The 20,749-nt window shown below is 49.1% G+C and overlaps 1 protein-coding gene across 1 annotated transcript in view; it reads left to right on the top strand.

Annotated features, from left to right (window-relative positions):
* Window positions 1-20,749, top strand: part of PAQR5 (progestin and adipoQ receptor family member 5) — a 78,995-nt gene that overhangs the window by 19,934 nt on the left and 38,312 nt on the right. The window contains exon 2 of the mRNA XM_080668500.1: window positions 13,573-13,738. Coding sequence (XP_080524626.1) covers window positions 13,688-13,738 — 51 coding nt within the window. The 5' untranslated portion in view covers window positions 13,573-13,687. The remainder of the gene's footprint in view (window positions 1-13,572; window positions 13,739-20,749) is intronic.

Raw genomic sequence — 20,749 nt, 5'->3', positions numbered from 1 at the left:
GGATTCATGAATAAAGCATGCCAACTACTGGGTAGAAGGTTCTAGAGAAATTGCCAGACCCTGCCACTAGGGTTCAGGTTGTGGTAGGCGGCAGAAGTCCTTCAGCTGCTCAGCAAACGTGCATTCGTTCAGCAGCAACACGGTGCCCAGTCCTGGGCTGAGCACCTCGCACACAGCAGGGAACCAGAAAGACTCAGCCAGTCTTTTTTTTTTTTTTTTTTTAATATATTTTATTGATATTTTACAGAGAGGAAGGGAGAGGGATAGAGCGTTAGAAACATCAATGAGAGAGAAACATCGATCAGCTGCCTCCTGCACACCCCCTATTGGGGATGTGCCTGCAACCAAGGTACATGCCCTTGACCAGGATCTAACCTGGGACCCTTCAGTCCTCAGGCCGACGCTCTACCCACTGAGCCAAACCGGTCAGGGCAGACTCGGCCAGTCTTGACCTGTGGGAGCCAGGGCACTGGTATGTCATTGTGAAGTTTGCAGATGAGATTATGTAGACCCTTTCAAGTGATACTGGAATTTAGACTTGAATGGGTAGAATTTTGTCAAGAAGAGAAAGTGGAGGAAGGGGGGTCTCACCTGAGTAAACAGCAAGTACTAAAAGCATGGAGGTGTGAAAGCCATCATGTTAAAGGGCAGAGACCAGTGATGGTGTGCGTGGCATATGGCAAGGCTGGTGGGAGGCGGGGCTGGGGCTGGGTGGGCTGTGGAAAGCTTGAGCATATACTAAGGAGCCAGGTCTTCAGGGACCTTCCAGCGGGGACCCAACGATTTTGTTGTAGGAGCATAAAGTGTGGGCCATGAGTCAGGAGGGCAGGGCCTTGCAGGAACTCAGAGGAGTTCCGATTTCCAAACCCTTCCTCGAGCCCCATAGCTAGGAGGCCAGGAGTCCCGTGGGAGCAGGCCTCTGTCTGCCCCATTTCCCTGTATCTCCAAGGCTGGCATGGGCCTGGCATACAGGACGTGCTCAGTGTGTGACTGCTGACTGATGATCTAGGGCTCCCAGTGCAGGGCACTCCTGCCCACCTCTGCCTTCACCATGGTGATGACAGAGGAGTCCCCTTAGGCCTCTGACTTGGGAAAGGCGGTTGTTTTTCCAAAATGCATGAGTTATCTGGCTTTAGGACCTGGGTCCCAGTCACGCTGATGGAGGATTGCCAGGCCATTGTTGCCCCTGGCAGGGCCCAGGCAGACAAGCTTCTCAGGTAGGTGTGTGAAGACATGCCACTGTTTGCAATGGATTTGCAAATATTTACAGTACAAACGTGCCATGGTTTGGCTCACATAGCTAATTTCTTTAAGACCGGCCAAGGGTTAGAGGACTCATTCATTTATTTCCTTTTAGTGGTATTGTTGCTCTGCTAATCCTCCTATATAATAAAAGTGTAGTATGCAAATTGTCCCCTCAACCAGGAGTTGTCTGGGAGTTTGACCAGGGGGCAGGGCTGGCCGGGGAAGGGAGGGAGTATCCAGCTAGCAGCCGCTAGGCTACCCTACCAGTGCACGATTTTGTGCACTGGGCCTCTAGTCTATATCCTCTCTAATAAAAAAATAATGTGCAAATTAACCATCACTCCACTACATCCACAAGCCACGCCCACCAGCCAATCAGGAGCGAGTATACAAATTAACCCAACCAAGATGGCTGCAGCCACGGAGCGAGCAGGAGGCTTGGGTTTCCCTGGCAATGGAGGAAGCCAAGCTTTCCGCACACCCTGGAGGGCCCAGGCCTCCACTCAAGGCTACAAAGTTTCAATGATAGAAGATAAATAAATCCCAGATCCCAGGGCCTCCACTTGGGTCGCCGGGGGGCGTGGCCGGCCTGCAAAACACCACAGTCCCCTCGCCCAAGCCGCCCCATGCCCCAAGGGACCCCCACCCTGATCCGGGACACCCTTCAGGGCAAACCAGCTGGCCCCCACCCATGCACCAGGCCTCTGTCGTATCTAATAAAAGAGTAATATGCAAATTGACCATCACTCCAACACACAAGATGGCTGCCTCCATGTGGTCAAAGATCCTGCCCACATGAGGACACAAGATGGCCGCCACAAGATGTCCAGCAAGGACAGTTGGAAGGGACCAGGCCTGCAAGGGAGGGCAGTTGTGGGCAATCAGGCCAGCAGGGGAGGGCAGTTGGGAGGGCCCAGGCCTTCAAGGGAGGGCAGTTAGGGGTGACCAGGCCTGCAGGGGAGGGCAGTTAGGGGCAATCGAGCTGGCAGGGGAGCAGTTAGGCATCAATCAGGTTGTCAGGGGAGTGGTTAGGGGGTGATCAGGCTGGCAGGCAGAAGTGGTTAGGGGCAATCAGGAAGGCAGGCAGGCAAGCATTTGGGAGCCAGCAGTCCTGGATTGTGAGAGGGATCCCAGACTGGAGAGGGTGCAGAGGGACAACCCCCCCCTCCCGTGCACGAATTTCGTGCACCAGGCCTTCTAGCATATATATAAAAGCCTAATATGCAAAGTGTCCCCTCGGGAGTTCGACTGACCAGGAGTACGATCACTCGCTATGACGTGCGCTGACCACCAGGGGTAGCGTGGAACGAAGGAAGGCCCTGGCCAGCAGCTGGCAGCTGCTAGGGACCCTACCTGTGCATGAATTTCGTGCACTGGGCAATAATAGCACACATGCTCATTTAGGCAAACTGTGTTTTAGAAAAGCGTAAAGAAGAAAATAAAGTAAACCCCCAGATCTGACCTCTACTGCATAGAGAGAACCACCGTGCACACTTTGAGGAACATCCTTCCATACACTTTTCTGTCCATAAATAAAAGCTGTTAAATGTAACTCAATTTTATATATCGGTGGTGTTACAAGATTTATGTTGTTCCATAACCTGCTGGTTTCATTTAACAACAAGTTGTGACACTGTTTCCTGTCAGTAACCACAGATCTGTAACATTTTTAATAGCCGCACAGTACAATTTTGCATGGGTGTACCATAACCAGCCAGCTCTGTCTTGCCAGAAGTTTGGATTGTTTCCAATGTTTCTCTACAATGTGCTAAAGAATATCCTGCAGGCTTTTTCAAATGTGCACAAGTCGCCTAGTGGCAAATATCTAGAATAGCTGGAATAGCTGGAACAAAGAAAAGGTTCAGGTCACTCACGGAGTCCAAAAGCCAAGCTGGAAGGTCGCCATGGCAACCCCTTCTTGCAGCACATGGAGCGCCCATTAGTCACAGCTCCAGCCTGAGAGGTGGGTCAGAGCCAGAGGGAAGCAGTCTGTTTTCATGCAGAATTACAAACCAAGGGCAGAGGGAGCATGAGGGAGCATTAATGCAGAATTCAGATGGTTTGGGGTGCAATGGTGATAATAGCCACCATTTATTGAGTGCTTGTTTTCTGATAGATCCCATGGTCTTTTATCCTCACAGGAGCCATTGATACTTTCATTATCCTCTTTTAACTGATAAGAATATTCAAGTTGAAGAGATTAGGTCATCTGCCAGAGGTGTGCAGTAAATGATGGAGCCAGGATTTGAAATGGACTAATATCCACTCCTCAGAATTCTCCTTATCTGACCTAGGGTCACCATCCTCTCTCCCATCACCATCCCTGAGACACCGCCCCTCCCCCCCCCCCGCCCCAAGTCCTAACTCACCAGCCCCCTAGGGACTCATTCCCACCACATTCAGATGGGGTGCACTAGTCTTCATCTGGCTCTTCTCCAGGACCACCCTGGCCGCCTGCAACTCCACACCCTCCATCCCCTGGTGCTGAACATCGGACAGCTCCCAGAACTGTGTACTCTTTCGACCTCCTTCCCTTGGCTCCTGCTGCACCCTCAGCTTAGAATGCCCTCTCTCCTCTGTGGCTGCTGTGCTCCTGTTTATTTTCAAGACTCTGCCTAAACAGGCAGTCGGAGGGGTCCTAGATTGCAGAGGGTGCAGGCTGGGCTGAGGGACAACCTCCCCCTTCCCGCCCCCCGTGCGCGAATTTCGTGCACGGAGCCTCTAGGCTATATATATAAAAGCCTAAGCGACCGTTAGGACCAGAAGACCGGAAGACTGGCCGGTAGCTATGACGCACACTGACCACCAGGGGGCAGACGCTCAACACAGGAGCTGCCCCTGGTGGTCAGTGCGCTCCCACAGCCAACCTCCTGTGGCCGGCCAACCTCCCGCAGTCCCTCCCCCAGCTGGCCCCGATTGGCCCCAATCGCCAGCCAGGCCCAGGGACCCCACCTGTGCACGAATTCATGCACCAGGCCTCTAGTATTAACTCCATTGTCAACACCAGTGTTCACTCCCTATAGTACATTGGATGGGCTTTGACCAATGATAATGTCATGTATCCCCCATGACAGTGTAATCCCGTTATTTTTAAAAGCACGTTAGAAGCCCAAAGTCTCTGCTTTCTGCACTTTCATCCCACTTCGCCCCTCCTTTTCCTTGTCTCGCCCACACTCTGTGTTCAGCTCTTCTCACCTCTCTGTGCTCCTTGGAGTTTCCATCCCTGCACCTGGACAGTTTCTGGTCCGTCTCATCTCTCTACCCGACGTGAGCTCCTAGAGGCACTCAGAGAGACCTAAGGAGTCTGGAAGTCTGCGTGTCCTCGGTGCCTGGAGGACACGCAGACTGGAGTGCTGTGGGGACTCATTGTGCGCGGAGTAAATGCCCGCATGGCTGCTGGGTGCAGTCGACAACAGGGAGAGAGTCTGTGGCAAGAGACAGCGACCTGGGCAAATCACATGTTTCAGTAGCTGCAGGGAGGAGCGAGCGGATGTCCCAGCAAGTACAGTTTAGGGCGGGGAGAGGTGAGGGCAAACACAGCTTTGGGTGGCAGGATGCTGGAATCCTCGGCAGGAGCGAGCGGAGGTCTCCAGGGCAGTGAGAAGGAGTCGCCCCATGGAATGCCACCCTGTACCAGCTTTCCCTCCCCTCCTGCCCACACGGCAGCCTCCTGCCAGAAAGTGGGTGAGCAGGAAAGCATGGGGAAACATTTGAGAACGAAAATGTCCCCCCCCCCCAAAAAAAAAGATAAAAACTATCTCCCTTGTGGGGTTGCCACCACCCTCGTGGCAACCCTGGGCTCCCTCCTGCCACCACACACACACACACTCCCCAACTTTGCCCCCAATTAGCCAGAAGAAGACACATACCTCCCACTCACTAAAGGAGCCCAAAGGGTGACTTGCTGTCCTATAATTGCTGTGTGCCTTTGTGCACACTGTGCCCTCTGCAAACTGACAGATTTTTCTGATCTCTACGCTCACAACAAATGTCACCTTCTCTGTAAAGCTGTAGCCCTCCCCTGCTTCTTCCCCCGAAATCTGACCCCGTCCCCACCACATGCTTCCGTAGAATTTTGTTTTCATCACCCGCTAGCATCTAACCTGCCCAGGCACTGGTCTGCATGGCTCTCTTTTTCTACAGGAACTCCCCAGGGCTCAGCTGTGGTCACACCACTGAGTCCCCCTCTCTCGGGTCAGTGCCTGGCACATAGACTCACTGTGTGATGGATGGATGAAGGAATGGGCAGATAAACAAATGGGCTGCCTTTGAGTAAAACAGTAAGTTTTTATTGTCTCTTCTTTTTTTTTATTTAAATATATTTTATTGATTTTTTACAGAGAGGAAGGGAAAGGGATAGAGAGCTAGAAACATCGATGAGAGAGAAACATCGATCAGCTGCCTCCTGCACACTCCCCACTGGGGATGTGCCCGCAACCAAGGTACATGCCCCTGACCGGAATCAAACCCGGGACCCTTCAGTCCGCAGGCCGACGCTCTATCCACTGAGCCAAACCAGCCAGGGCTATTGTCTCTTCTTTTATATAAAAGCAGATCTAGCCCCATCTTCAAGAAATCTAAATTATAGGCACCGAAACAACCACACCTAGAAGAATCCGAGACTATGTGACGAAGGCCATAACAGCTGCCATTTGCTGAGGTGCTGCGGGCCGGCCCTGGGCAGAGAGCCTCGTGTGCATCGTTTCCCTCACTGCCGAGCTTATGAGTTAGGGAGGAGACCAGGCTGAGGTGGCTCCGCAGCGTGCCCCAGGGTTGTACGTGTGCGTAGAGAAGCCTGGCCTGGAACCCCGATCCGCCTGACCCACAGTCTGTGATTGCCACCCTCTCACATGTCTGGGGTTGCTCAGGGGAAGGAGAGAACAGGGAAGGCTCCTGGGAGGGCTGGGCCTGGAAGGCAGCCAGAGAGTGGACAGGGAGAAGGTGTTCACAGCTGGAGGATAGGCTGAAGCCTGGCGGGAGTGGGGAGATTCCCAGGAGTTTCAGGGAGGAGGTTGGGAGCAGTTTCCCCACCTGGTTCACTCTGGGTGGCCCACAGTGGTGAATGGTGCCGGCACTACCCCAGCTCAGTAGCGGGCTGACAGTGCCTGCCGGGCCCCCCTGGCCCGCTTTCCCAGCTCAGCCCCGGGGAGAGCAGGGTCTGCAGTGAGAACCACTCCCGTGGCCCGTGGGTGGAGCCAGGCTGGTTGCCGGGGTGTGGGCACGCCTGTTAGAGGCAAGGCCAGCGCAGCCTGCAGATTAGAGTCTCTGGAGCACACCTGCTGAGGGGAGGGCATGCCTTCCAGACCGCAGGGCAGTGTCTGGGTGCAGGAGCAGGTTTCTGCAAAGGAACACTCTTCTCATTCACCGACGGGTGGACACGACTCAGAGAGTCCACCTGTTTCCCACCATCAGAGCCGGCCCGGTGACTCCTGGCCTGGAAAGGGGCTAAGGGTCTTGAACCTTTCCAGCTCACTGGGACAACACTGAAAGCCACGGCCCTGTCTCCCATGACACAAACATACATGTTTACTGGTATGTACTCACATGTGCCCACACATGCAGACACATGTGCACACACACAATTTTACCTATAATTTTATTAACCTCGGGTTACAAACCCCCATCCTAAGACTGCGGATGGGCCCTTCTCCTGAGTGTGTCGTGATTTATAGCAATAGCAGTGGCACTACGACTAGGAGGAGAGTAACACTACTGGTATTTACTTAGAATTTGTATAATAACTCTATATCTGTTATTTCATTTTAACTCCCCACAGCTCTGACTGGGTAGATATCAATACCCTTATTTCACCGATGACAACAATGAGTCAGGGAGAGTCACTCAGCCCAGCCGAGGTCATATCTAGGAGACGGCACAGGGGAGACCTGACCTTGCCTCCCCTGGGTCCCCCGCCCATGCGCCTCCCTCCTGTCGCACCTCATCAGAAGGCTTCTGAGGAGCTGGGGTCCCACCGTTAGAACATTCTCAAACTCAGGTGGCCAGGGTGCTTGTTAAAAACATACCACGGACCATTAGGAGGGGCTTCTAGTCCAGCCTTTGTTTTGTCCAGATATCTGGAAGCATTGGTCCCCCAAATTCCACAGACACATCATGGTGTGTGTGACTCTAGATGACATTTTTAAAAGCCATAGTTCCTCACAATGGCATTCGCACATTTTCTCAAACTTTGAGTGTGACCTTCCGTGAGAAATACCTTTTTTCCTAACCCAGTACACAAATATTGGCAAGAATAGCATAACAGAGAAACCAAGATGGCAGCATAGGTAAACACCTGAACTTGCTGCCTCGCACAACCACTTCAAAACTAAAACTAAAAGACAAAACAGACATCATCCAGAACCACAGGAAGGCTGGCTGAGTGGAAATTCTACAACTAGAAGGAAAGAGAAAAGCACACTGAGACTCAGAGGAGCTGCAGGAGGCAGAGGTACGGAGGCGCACATGCGGAAAGGGCTGGCAACTGAGCACGCGGCTGGCTTTTTCAATTGGGAGGGAGACACACGATCCCAACTGCTCTGAACTTCAGTTCCGGGGGAGACTCTGGGGACCCAGACTCATACGGGGAGAAACTAGACTGTCTGGCATAGGACAAAACTCGAGGGCGGCTTTCCCTCAGAGGTGCTTGCAGTGATTACTGTGGGACACTGAGACCCGGGGCCTCTTAGGGCAGGGCTAACGGTAAGTCATTGCTGTTTACTCGGCCCTGAGACCACACCCCACCCAAGCTGTGCACAGAGGCTTTTGCATATGAATGGCCTGGTCCTTTGCAATCTAAAATTACCTAACAAACTGCAGCTGAGTCAGAAAGACCCAGAACATCCAAAAGAAGGCCCAAGGCCCCATAGCAGATTGCATTGCTTCACAGCTTGGCCTCATCTGGGCGCCTCCAAACCCCAAACAAAGAAGAGGAATCTGCAGATCTCTCTGTAGCTCCTGCTGGGTGGCCTCAGGCAGAGGCTAAATTAGCACCTCCTTGGAGATCCAAGAGCCAGTGCACCCAGTGGTCAGAGTGGGACCATCCAGATTACAACTCCGCAGATCCATAAGGGACACACTCAGGGGGCAGACTCAGTGAGCACCATAGCCCCACTGAAGCAAGTCTTGCCTCATAAGGGTGTCTCCAGCACAGAAGTTCTCCCATTGTAGACACAGCTGATCCTCACAGCCAATTGGCCTGGAGGTCAATTCCTCCCAGTGATACCAACAACAATCAAGGCTTAACTACAAGACTGTGCACACAGCCCACAAAGGGGTGCACCAAGTGTGTCCACCTCAGGTAACTGGGGAGGCTGAGCCACTGAGCCCTAGAGGACACCTAGCACACAAAGCCTTTCTATCAACACAGGGAAGCAGCCAAAATGCGGAAACAAACAGGTCACAGATTAAAGAAATGGAGGAAAACAAACGACTGGATATAGAGTTCAAAACCATGGTTATAAGGTTTTTCAAGAATTTTCTAGAAAAGGTCGATAAATTTAGTGAGACCCTCGAGGATATGAAAAAGGACCAACTAGAAATTAAGCATACACTGACTGAAATAAAGAATAATATACAGAGATCCAACAGCAGACTAGAGTATCACAAGAATCAAGTCAAAGATTTGAAATACAAAGAAGCAAAAAACACACAACCGGAAAAGCAAAAAGAAAAAAGAATCCAAAAATATGAAGATAGTGTAAGGAGCCTCTGGGACAACTTCAAGTGTACCAACATCCGAATTATGGGGGTGCCAGAAGAAGAGAGAGAGCAAGATACTGAAAACCTATTTGAAGAAATAATGACAGAAAACTTCCCCCACCTGGTGAAAGAAATAGACTTACAAGTCCAGGAAGCGCACAGAACCCCAAACAAAAGGAATCCAAAGAGGACCACACCAAGACACATCATAATTAAAATGCCAAGAGCAAAAGACAAAGCGAGAATCTTAAAAGCAGTAAGAGAAAAACAGTTAGTTACCTACAAGGGAGCACCCATACAACTGTCAGCTGATTTTTCAACAGAAACTATGCAGGCCAGATGGGAGTGGCAAGAAATATTCAAAGTGCTGAATAGCAAGAACCTACAACCAAGATTACTCTACCCAGCAAAGCTATCATTCAGAATAAGGGCAGATGAAGAGCTTCACAGATAAGAAAAAGCTAAAGGAGTTCATCACCACCAAACCAGTTATATGAAATGCTGAAAGGTATTCTTTAAGAAGAGGAAGAAGAAGAAAAAGGTAAAGATAAAAATTATGAACAACAAATACATGTCTATCAACAAGTGAATCTAAAAATCAAGTGAATAAACAATCTGATGAACAGAATAAACTGGTGAATATAATAGAATCAGGGGCATAGAAAGGGAGTGGACTGACAATCCTTGGGGGAAAGGGGTGTTGGGGGTGCGGGAAGAGACTGGACAAAAATCATACACCTATACATGAGGACGGTGGGGGGGGGTGGTAAGGGCATGGGGTGGGGTGGGAACCAGGTAGAGGGTAGCTATGGGGGGGGGGGGAAGAGGAACAACTGTAATAATCTGAACAATAAAGATTTATTTTAAAAATAATAAAAAATAAACTGCAAAATAAAAAGAATAGCATAACAAACATATATAACTTAACACGTATAACCAAGAGGAATATCGCAGAGCAATACTTACCTTACTCTAGGCAATACACTGATATTCTGTTCTATTATTTTTCATACTATCCTATTTTTAAGTGCTAGTCATGACCCACTAAATCGATTTTATGATCTACTGACAGGTTGTGACCTGCAGTTTGGAGAACACTGCATTACCGGACACAATGATAGTGGTTTTAATGAACAGGGAGCTGTTTGAAAGTCGTCTGTAATTTAGCCAAGGTGGGCATTTGACCCTGGCTGCAGCCAGGCTGGAGTTCAAATGCAAGTCATGTGTCATCTAGGGCAAGCCCCCTAACATTTTGATACCTCAGTTTTCCTGCCTGTAAAATATACAATTAATTTTCTCTGTGAAAATTAATAATAATAGCAAGCATTGGTTGGAGCCTTACTTGATAGCGGGCCCTTTATATGGCTTCTCTCTCTTTGATCGTAACAACAACCATGTGAAGAAAGTACTACTATTGTGTCCATTTTACAGATGAGGACACTGAGGCAGGTGGAGTTAGGGTCCTTGCCCAAGGTCGCAAAGGAAATGGCAAACCGGTCTTTGAAGCCATGTGGCTTGAATCTAGTCCCGGGTCCTCCCCTGCTCTGCCAGCTTCCTGAGATGGCATGGTGAGGGTGAACGAGATAAAGCAGGCGGCAGGGTGACCTCGCGGGCTTGGTGCAGACTGGGTGAAGGTCTCCCCTATTCTCAGGGTGACTTGTGCTAGTTGGTTGGTGCATAGCGATCTCATCTCTTTCTTTATCCATTTCTTGGGAACAGGGACAGCCTTATCCATCTTTTTTCCTATGTAACAAAAAATAGAATGGTACGGAGGATAGCCACTCCCCTCTATCCTGTGTGTCACAAACCTCTACCATGTTTATGTCCGTTAAATTCTCACCTTTTCCTTCAAGCTGCAGCAGCCCACTGAGAGTAATCAGCTGCACCTCAGCCCTCCCCGTCCTCATCACATGATAAAAATGCAGTGAACAGTGGCTGGATGAAGCAGGGGGTGAATTGTGTACCACTTGCATGACCTCTCACTTTTTTATTATCTTACTTTATTTTTTCAGTTACAGTTGACATTCAGCCCGTTAGTTACAGGAGCCTGTTCACTGGTCTTCAGATGGTTCTCGGGGTGATGGGGCTATAATGTTGATGTGGTCATGGGGGGAGGCGAGCACAGCATGTGCCTGCTCTGCCTTCTGACCAGAAGCCCTGTTTCCCTCACTTTTTTAAAAAATATATTTTATTGATTTTTTACAGAGAGGAAGGGAGAGGGATAGAGAGTTAGAAACATCGATGAGAGAGACACCGATTCAGCTGCCTCCTGCACACCTCCTACTGGGGATGTGCCCGCAACCAAGGTACATGCCCTTGACGGGAATCAAACCTGTGACCCTTCAGTCCGCAGGCTGACGCTCTATCCACTGAGCCAAACCGGTCAGGGCTACCCTCACTTTTGATGTTTCATGTGGTCATCCTCCCTCTCCCTGGATAGTGTGTGCTGTGAGAGTAGGACCATCTCTTTTGTTTTTCCTGCCCATGACATTGGGGGGACTCCGGGGAGAACCAGAGGACCAAGGTGGGCCGGTCTATAGAGATGCAGCGTGGGTTGGGTTATTCTGGTGCACCTGAGATGCCCCCAGCGCTGGGCCTCCGCCTCGTGTCCTGCCACTGGGTGAATCCGTGGTGCTGCCAGCTTGGCCACTGAGACCTGGAAAACGAAGTGAACCCAGGTGCGCGGTGTCCCACTCACATCAGCGGTGTTTGTTTGCAAAGCATTAACTTTCGCTTTTTAACCCGGGTAAAGTGTACATGTGCTTTAAAAAATTATTCTCTTTATTACTCTGTAATTTGGAAATATTACATAACTTGTTTAATGTGGTAAAATATGTGCAACATAACGTTTACCATTTTAACCATTTTTAAGTGTACAATTCAGTGAATATTCACATGGTTGTTGTGCAACCATCGCTACTACCCATTTCCAGAACTTTCCATCATCCCCAACAGAAACTCTATGCCCATTAAAAAACTTCCCAGTCTTCCCTCCACCCAACCTCTAGTCTACTTTTTGTCTCTGTGAATTTGCCTGTTCGAGGTACCTCACTAAGCGGAACCATACATTTGTCCTTTTGTGACTAGCTTATTTCACTTAACATAATGTGTTCAAATCCCACCCATGTTGTAGCATGCATCAGAACTTCTATTTTTTTTGAAAGTGGGATAACATTCCATTGTACACCCACATTTTGTTTACTTGTTATTTAGTTTATCCTTCTGCTGATAGATCTGTGTGTTGTTTCCACCTTTTGACTATTGTAAGTAATACTTACATCAGTGTTGTTAAGATGGCACATTTATGACAATGAAACAAATACAATCGATTTTGCTACATAATTCCAGATGACACACAGAGCATAAAGAACTATAAGAAGTAAAAGTATAAACAAACCACACACACACAAAAACACCACACTTTAAGTTCAGAGGAGGAACAGCATTGCCTAAATTAACAGAATTAAATAAATACTTTATGAAGGCCCAGGATGAGCCAGGCACACACCTGAGTTTCCAAGCATCCGGAGCGTCCTCTCTAGCAGCAGGAACTAGGCCCAGGCAGGTAGCTTTCCCTGCAGGCAGATGTGGCTCAGGCCACCGCAGAGGCACGGGCAGGGTCCTAGGGCCTTCAGAGACAGGGACTGAACCCTCTGGGGGGCTCTAAGAGGTGGCAGATTTGGGCCCAATGACAATGAGGTAGAGGAAGCATTGATGATGGTACATTCGGAGCTCTGCTCTTCCTTTGCTAAGCCAGCTTGTATTTTTCTGTTCCTTGGGCCTGTCCCGAGGACTTGAGTTTCTCTAGTTCACATTAGTCACAGCGGTTAAGCAGTCTTTTTTTAAAAATATATTTTATTGATTTTTTTTACAGAGAGGAAGGGAGAGGGAGAGAGCGTTAGAAACATCAATGAGAGAGAAACATCGATCAGCTGCCTCCTGCACACCCCCTACTGGGGTTGTGCCTGCAACCAAGGTACATGCCCTTGACCGGAATCGAACCTGGGACCTTTCAGTCCGCAGGCCAACGCTCTATCCACTGAGCCAAACCGGTTAGGGCAAGCAGTGTTAATCCTACATGTAAACAACCTTGTTAGTCCGAGTTGCTCTGTCTCCAGAAAGTGCGATGGATTTTCCTGGTCTGGTTTTTTGGTGTTGGGGCAGACACGCTCTGGCTTGCCTTCCGGAAGAGCTGCTTCTCTTTGGGTGATTGGGAGCATGGCTCTCGGTCCCCTTCTGCCCACTGGGTGGACGCAGCTGTGGGTCACACCATCTGTCCAGGGGCAGCACGTGGCGCAGTGGGAAGTGAGCGGTCCTGGCCCGCCCCTAGCTGTGCAACCTTGGGGAAGTTATCCACCCCTCTGACCCACATGTGCAATGTGAGGGGCTCGGGTGACCCCTGTGGCCCTTTCCAGCTCTACAATTTAGTGATTGCCCATGTTATGATTTCATACCTTCCCTCCAGTGCTCTTGGAGTGACTCCACGGCCTGATAGTTTGGCTGTTGGTTTTAAGAAAGCCTGGTTATGTTGTCATCATAAGCAAGGTCTGGTCCATTAACAACCTGACAGTCTTGATCCAGCTGGAGTTGGGCTGAACCTGACTGGGTTTCTTCACGTTCCTCTTTCAGGGAAGCAGCCCGGGCACCCGCTGGCCAGAGGCTCCCCAGGCCATGTGAGCACTTCAAGTGAGGCCTGGTGACAGAGAGCGGCGACCACCCACTGGCCTTCCCCACCGGCCTCAAGATGCTGAGCCTGAAGCTCCCCAGGCTGTTCAGCATAGACCAGATGCCCCAGGTAGGTGCCCTCCCTCGCATGGCTGAGCTCCAGGTGTTGGCGAGGATGTGGCCTCTGCAACAGGGGATGGCTCTGTCTTCAGTCAGCTCTGTGCAGGCCTGCTCTCTCCAAAGCGTTCCTCCCAGACTCCTCAGGGAGAAGAGCTTCCTGTTCCTTCACTTACCGCAAACCTGGAAATGGAAATGCTCCCGAAACTGTTTATGACATAACCCTTCCCGGTGACATCTGTATTTTATCCTGAAGTGACGTCGTTGAGACTACAGATTCGAGCGGAGGAGGTGAAGCCAACATCATCTTGCTGGGTAGAGGGTTTTTTTAGATCCTCCCATGGGTGCTAGAACTCGGGCCAGCAGTGAAGACACCCCAGCACATGCTTTGCTGTTGTCCCCATCACTTACAGGAGGCCCAGGCTGGGCAGGTGATGAGAAGGGTGTTGGTGGGCCTTCGCCCTGCCCTGGTCCCCTTGCCTGGGAACTCAAGGGCAGTCATCCCAGAACACCGGGACTCCTGGCAGTCTGCATTTCTATAGTAAGCCTTTGGTGAGGCCGGCCTTCTTGTGAGCTGTGCTCTGGCCAACTGGTGCAAGCCCTCCTTCCCTTGCACAGAAAACATCGTCTCATGATACCCTTGTTTCGGTGTCCAAATTCCTTGCTCTTTGACTGGAGAAGTGTTAGCTCAGGGTGGGACTTCTCATCTGGAGGGTGTCCGGAGGGAGGGGAGAGCTCAGTGGCACGTGGTTGACCGCCAAGCGCGGACAGCACTCCACAGCAGCATGAATGGAAGGTTAAGAGATACACTGCCAGATGCTCTCCCTGATAGTGGGTAAAGCTGGGTGATTCCAGCAAGATGACACTGAGGGGAAATCGAAGACGAAGCAGGGCTGTTCGGTGGGAAGACATGAGGGATGCAACAGGTAACAGACCAATTCAGAATGAAGCTGGGTTCCCTGGCTGTTGAGCAGAGCACCTGGCTCGGGGCCCACAGGGCCATCAACTTGCCTTCCTGGTGCGAATGTTTCGGTGGTTGATTCTACCCACAGAGCACTAGTGGCTGTGATTAGTGGGGACACAAGGTGACTCTTTGGCCCATTCACTCGTTAAGTTTTTATTGACTGTCTACTCTGTACAAGGCATTACTCTGTGGAATAATCACATACAAATACTGCCCTTGCACGAGCACCTCTGTTGCAAAGTGGGTTAGGGTGTGTCCCAGGAGAGGGACAGATAGGGTCTGAGGAGGGACTGGCCACTGACAGCAGGTTAGAGGAAGGGATGAGGGACGGCCCAGTGAAGGGGCCGCCTTTCAGATGTGTTGTGAGGGTTGTGGGAAGAGCATTCCAGGTGGAAGGAACAGTGTGAGCAAAGACTTGAAGATGGGAAACCTTAGGGCAGGTATGGGACTCAGAATGGTGATCATCAGACATCTCCCGGGGTGTTCTGGTCAAGGTCGGGTTCAGAGAATGTTCAGGAAAGAAGTGGAGAGTGGTCTCAATGGGTACTTTGGGTAACCTGCTGGAATTCCAAAGATGAGGACCAGGAAACTTCAGAAAGCTAAAAAGATGAACATGTCTTCTCTGTCCAGTTTCTGTAAATGATGGAGATGACAGTATCCTTTTGAGTAAAATGGCACTAATCAGAGGTGGAGAACCAACATCAAAACTTTCCTTGGGCTCCCACAACCTCTACTGGGCTTCCCAGCATCATGCCCACAGTTCCTGCCCCAGATGAGAAAACAGAGTGGCTCCACCCACCTGGAAGGTAGTGTTACAGGAGGATTTGGTGAAAGAAGGGAAAGACAATTTTTGATATTAAAACAGGTGCAAGTATATTAAGGAGAAAAAATGCATAATTTGCATAAAAAATTAAAATAGGAGACTTCATGCAAATGTTAAGCTTACTTTTGGTGGATTCTGTGGGTCCTAAGACAGTCTGCAGAGTGACCTTGGACAAAATACTTAATCTGCCTACCTCAATTTCCCCATCTGTAAAATGGGGGGATCATAGTATCTGCTTCCTAGGATTACAGTGAGGGTTACATGAGATAACTCATGTGAAGTGCCTGGCATATGGTGAACTAATATTGGCTATCATCATTATTATTGACTTTCCTAAGTTGTCCAGGTGACTTGGATCGGTAGAGCGTGTGGGCAGGAGACTTTGAACAGCCCCTCATACAGACTCGAACCCAGGCTCCCTAGCCGGTATTGGCAGGCCTGACTCCTACCCACCTCCTGCTCGGTTTCCCATCCATGCACCCTCTTCTCTAGCCACACCAGTGGTCTCTTTAGTCTCCCCGCCAGCTTGGACATTCTCCTGATCCCTGTAAGAAGGCTTTCTTACCCCGTACGCTCTGTTCCCTTCCTGGCTTCCTTCTTCATCCAGCTGCAGATGTCCTCTCCCTTCCCCAAGGCCCTCCAGCTGTTGGTTAGGACCTCTGCCCTGTATATTAACCAGCTGTGTGGCCTGAGGCACTTCCCCATCCTCTCTGAGCCTCATCCATGGGGCCCTGGACAGCAGGACACCTACCACCTCTCGGCATTGTCAGAGTTATAATTCTGGCGCTTTCCTGGCTGAGAGATTACTCACAGGAAAGGGCAGTTTCTCCTTTCCTCACAAGGTGGGACTTGGGGATATGCCTCCTAATTTCTAGTCTCCCTTGTAGCTAAAAACAGGCCTGGGTATGTTCGCCAGTTATTAAAGATTTGAACAAATAGCTAAGGGATGGAAGAAATATCTAGGCATTGATTCCTACACAGACCCAATTTAGAGACAACAGAGATGTCTAGATAGCAAGTTCATATGGATATAGCATGACACTTTGACATGAAACAAGGGCATTTTGTGTCAAATTGAGAATCTTTTATTAACTACAGCCTTGGCCTGCAGGTTACAGGTAAGCACATGACCGTCCCAGATGCCTTAGTTCAGGGGCACAAGGCAGGAGGATTCCCTGAGGTGCTTTGCAAAGAGAATTTCCCAGCTCTGCCCCTGACTGTGGGAATTCTAACAAGACTGGAAACTCTCTAAGCCTCAGTTTCCTCATCTGTAAAATGGAGGTAGTATCTGGTAGGCCAGTCTCACAGGGCTATTGTGAAGATCCAAGAAAAATTAAATAGAAAAGCCTGGAAGGTGTGGCTCACTCAGTTGGCTGAGCATTGTAGCAGACACCAGGAGGTTGCTGGTTTGATTCCCCTTAAGGCATTTGCCTGGGTTTCAGGCTCGATCCTCAGTAGGAGGCGTGCAGGAGGCAGCTGATTGATGTTTCTCTCTCATCGGTGTTTCTATGTCTCACTCTCTCTTCCTCTGTCTCTAAAATAAAACACACACACACACACACACACACACACACACACACACACTGAGTGGCCAGATTATTATGATCTCTGAACGTATAATAATCTGGCCACTTAGTGCTTGTATATATATATTAGAGGCCCGGTGCATGAATTCATGCATGGGTGGGGTCCGGCCAGCCTGGCCAGGGGGAGGGGACATGGGCGGTTGGCCGGTCTGCCTGCTGGTCAAACTCCTAGTCAAGGGGACAATATGCATATTAGCCTTTTATTATATAGGATATACACTGAGTGGCCAGATTATTATGTGTTCAGAGATCATAATAATCTGGCCACTCAGTGTGTGTGTGTGTGTGTGTGTGTGTGTGTGTGTGTGTGTGTAAGTTAAATAAAGCAGTGGGATTATTATGAAAGAAAGGAAGCATAGGCCAGCAAACGGCTGGGAATGGTGTTGGGCAGGTGGGTGGACTTGGGCACCCAGGAGCAAGGAGCCATCTCAACAGGCAAATGGTTTCTCTAGCCCAGGGTTTCTGAAAGTGGGAGCTTGGATCACCACCATCAGAATCACCTGGGAGCTTATTAAAATGCAATAGCAGTCTTGATTGCAGGCATCTTGGTATCCTCTTTATTGTAATCAAAAGAAATGCTTTCAACATTTCATCATTTAATAGAATGTTAGGGGTGTGTGTGTGTGTGTGTGTGTGTGTAAATAACCTTTATTGGGTTAAGGATAATCTTCTAGTTTCCTAGGATTTTTTTTCTCTAATTAGAAATGAATTTTACAGGACCTTTTTCCCCCTCTATATCTTTTGAGGTGGTCGTAAAGGACTCCTTTAAGTTGTTAATGTGGTGAATTACATTGATTGATTACTAATGTTAAACTAGCCTTGCATTTAAATACAACTTGGTCATGGTGTAATATTCTATTAATCTATTGCTGGAATCCATAAAGTAATATTTTGTTTCGGATCCTTAAATCTATTTAATGAGCTGACCTATAATGTTTCCTTCTTATACTACCCTTGCCTGGATTTGGAATTAAGATTATGCCAACCACAAACAAGTTGGAGAATGTTGCCTATTTATTCTATGGAAAAATTTATAATATTAGAATTACATGTTTCTGAGTGTTTGGTAGGATTTATCTGTAAAATGTCTGAGCAGGGCCACCATATAGCCTACACCAAGGGAGCACCATTCACCTTTTCGTCTACATGAATGGCAACCTGTAAAATTGTTCAGGGGACAACTCAAGTCTGTAGCTAATTTTATTTGTGGAAAAAATTTTTTATGTAACAGCTTTGTTGAAACATGTCACATACCATAAAATTCACCCTTTAAAATTATACAGTTCAGTGGTATTTAGTACGTTTACATACACAAAGTATGTTGCACAAAACCATCACCACAGTAAATTTTAGAGCATTTTTATCACATTAGAAAGAAACTACCAGTTAGCAGACATTTCCCCCCCCACCACACACACACAGGCCTATGGCAACCATTAATTTACTTTCTCTCTCTATGAATTTGCCTATTTTGGATATCCTATCTAATAAAAGAGTAATATGCAAATTGACTGTCACTCCAACACACAAGATGGCTGCCCCCATGTGGTCAAAGATCCTGCCCCCATGTGGACACAAGATGGCCACCACAAGATGGCCAGCAGGGGAGGGCAGTTGGGAGGGACCAGGCCTGCAAGGGAGGGCAGTTGGGGGCAATCAAGCCTGCAGGGGAGGGCAGTTAGGGGTGACCAGGCTGACAGAGGAGGGAAATTGGGGGTGACCAGGCCTGCAGGGGAGGGAAGTTGGTAGCAACTGGGCCTGCAGGGAAGGGCAGTTGAGGTGGACCCAGGCCTGCAGGGGAGGGCAGTTAGGGGTGACCAGGCCGGCAGAGGAGGGAAGTTGGGGGCGACTGGGCCTGCAGGGAAAGGCAGTTGTGGGGAACCAGGCTGGCAGAGGAGGGAAGTTGGGGGTGACCAGGCCTGCAGGGAAGGGCAGTTGGGGGGGACCTAGGCCTGCAGGGGAGAGTAGTTACGGGGGGAACAGGCCTGCAGGGGAGGGCAGTTGGGAGGGACCCAGGCCTGCAGGGGAGAATAGTTGGGGGGGGGACTAGGCCTGCAGGGGAGGGCAGTTGAGGGGGACTAGGCCTGCAGGGGAGGACAGTTGGGGGGACCAGGCCTGCAGGGGAGGGCAGTTGGGGGGGACCAGGCTGGCAGGAGAGGGCAGTTAGGGGCAAACAGGCTGGCAGGAGAGCAGTTAGGCATCAATCAGGCTGGCAGGGGAGTGGTTAGGGTGTGATCAGGCTGGCAGGCAGAAGTGGTTAGGGGCAATCAGGAAGGCAGGCAGGCAAGCATTTGGGAGCCAGCAGTCCTGGATTGTGAGAGGGATGTCTGACTGCCCGTTTAGTTGGACATCCCTCGAGGGGTCCCAGATTGGAGAGGGTGCAGGCTGGGCTGAGGGACACACACCCCTGTGCATGAATTTCATGCACCGGGCCTCTAGTTTCATATAAATGGATTCATACCATAGGTGGCCTTTGGTAAATGCCTTTTTGCACTTAGCAAAATGTTTTCAAGATTCAGCTGTGCTGTCGCATGTGTTAGTACTTCATTCATTTTTTATGGCTGAATAATATTCCATTGTATAGATCAGGGGTCCTCAAACTTTTTAAACAGGGGCCAGTTCACTGTCCCTCAGACCATTGGAGAGCTGGACTATAGTTTAAAAAAAACAAAACTATGAACAAATTCCTATGTGCACAGCGGGCCCGGGACAAGTTGGCTGCTAAGCAGGACAGGCAGCGGCACCCGGGGGGCTGAATAAATGTCCTCGGTGGGCCGCATGTGGCCCACTGGCCATAGTTTGAGGACCCCTGGTATAGATACACCATAGTTTTTTATTCATTCATCAGTTGATGGACATATGAGTTAATTCAATTTTTTGGCTATTATGAGTAATGTTGCTGTGAACATTTGTGTACTAGTTTTTATGTAGACATATTTTCAATGCTGTTCGGTATACACCTACAAGTGGAATTATTGGGTCATGTGGTAACTCTGTGCTTAAGTTTTTTGTTTTGTTTTGTTTTTTAAATATATTTTATTGATTTTTTTACAGAGAGGAAGGGAGAGGGATAGAGAGTTAGAAACATCGATGAGAGAGAAACATCGATCAGCTGCCTCCTGCACACCTCTTACTGGGGATGTGCCCGCAACCAAGGTACATGCCCTTGACCGGAATCGAACCTGGGACCTTTCAGTCCACAGGCCGACGCTCTATCCACTGAGCCAAACCGGTTAGGGCTGTGCTTAAGTTTTTTACTGTGGTAAAATATACTTAGCATAAAATTTACCATCTTAACATTTTTAAGTGCATAGTTCATGGTATTAAATATATTCACATTATTGTGCAACTGCCCCCACCATTCATCTCCATAATTTTTTTATCTTGTAAAACTGAAACTCTGTATCCATTAAACAATAACTCCCCATTTCCCCTCCTCCCAGCCTCAGACAACTACCATTATACTTTCTGTCTTTATGAGTTTGACTACTCTAGTTCCTCATATAAGTGGAATCAGACAATATTTGTCCTTTCATAACTGGCTTATTCATTTCACTTAACATAATGCCCTCAAGGTTTATTCATGTTGTAACATTTGTCAGAATTTACTTCCTTTTTAAGGCTGAATAATATTCCATTGTTCGTATATGC

Source organism: Plecotus auritus, assembly GCF_963455305.1.
Source record: "Plecotus auritus genome assembly, chromosome: 1".
Classification (NCBI taxonomy): Eukaryota; Metazoa; Chordata; class Mammalia; order Chiroptera; family Vespertilionidae; genus Plecotus; species Plecotus auritus.
The sequence above is the reverse complement of the archived record's forward strand: the minus strand, read 5'-3'. Positions and strand labels throughout refer to the sequence as shown.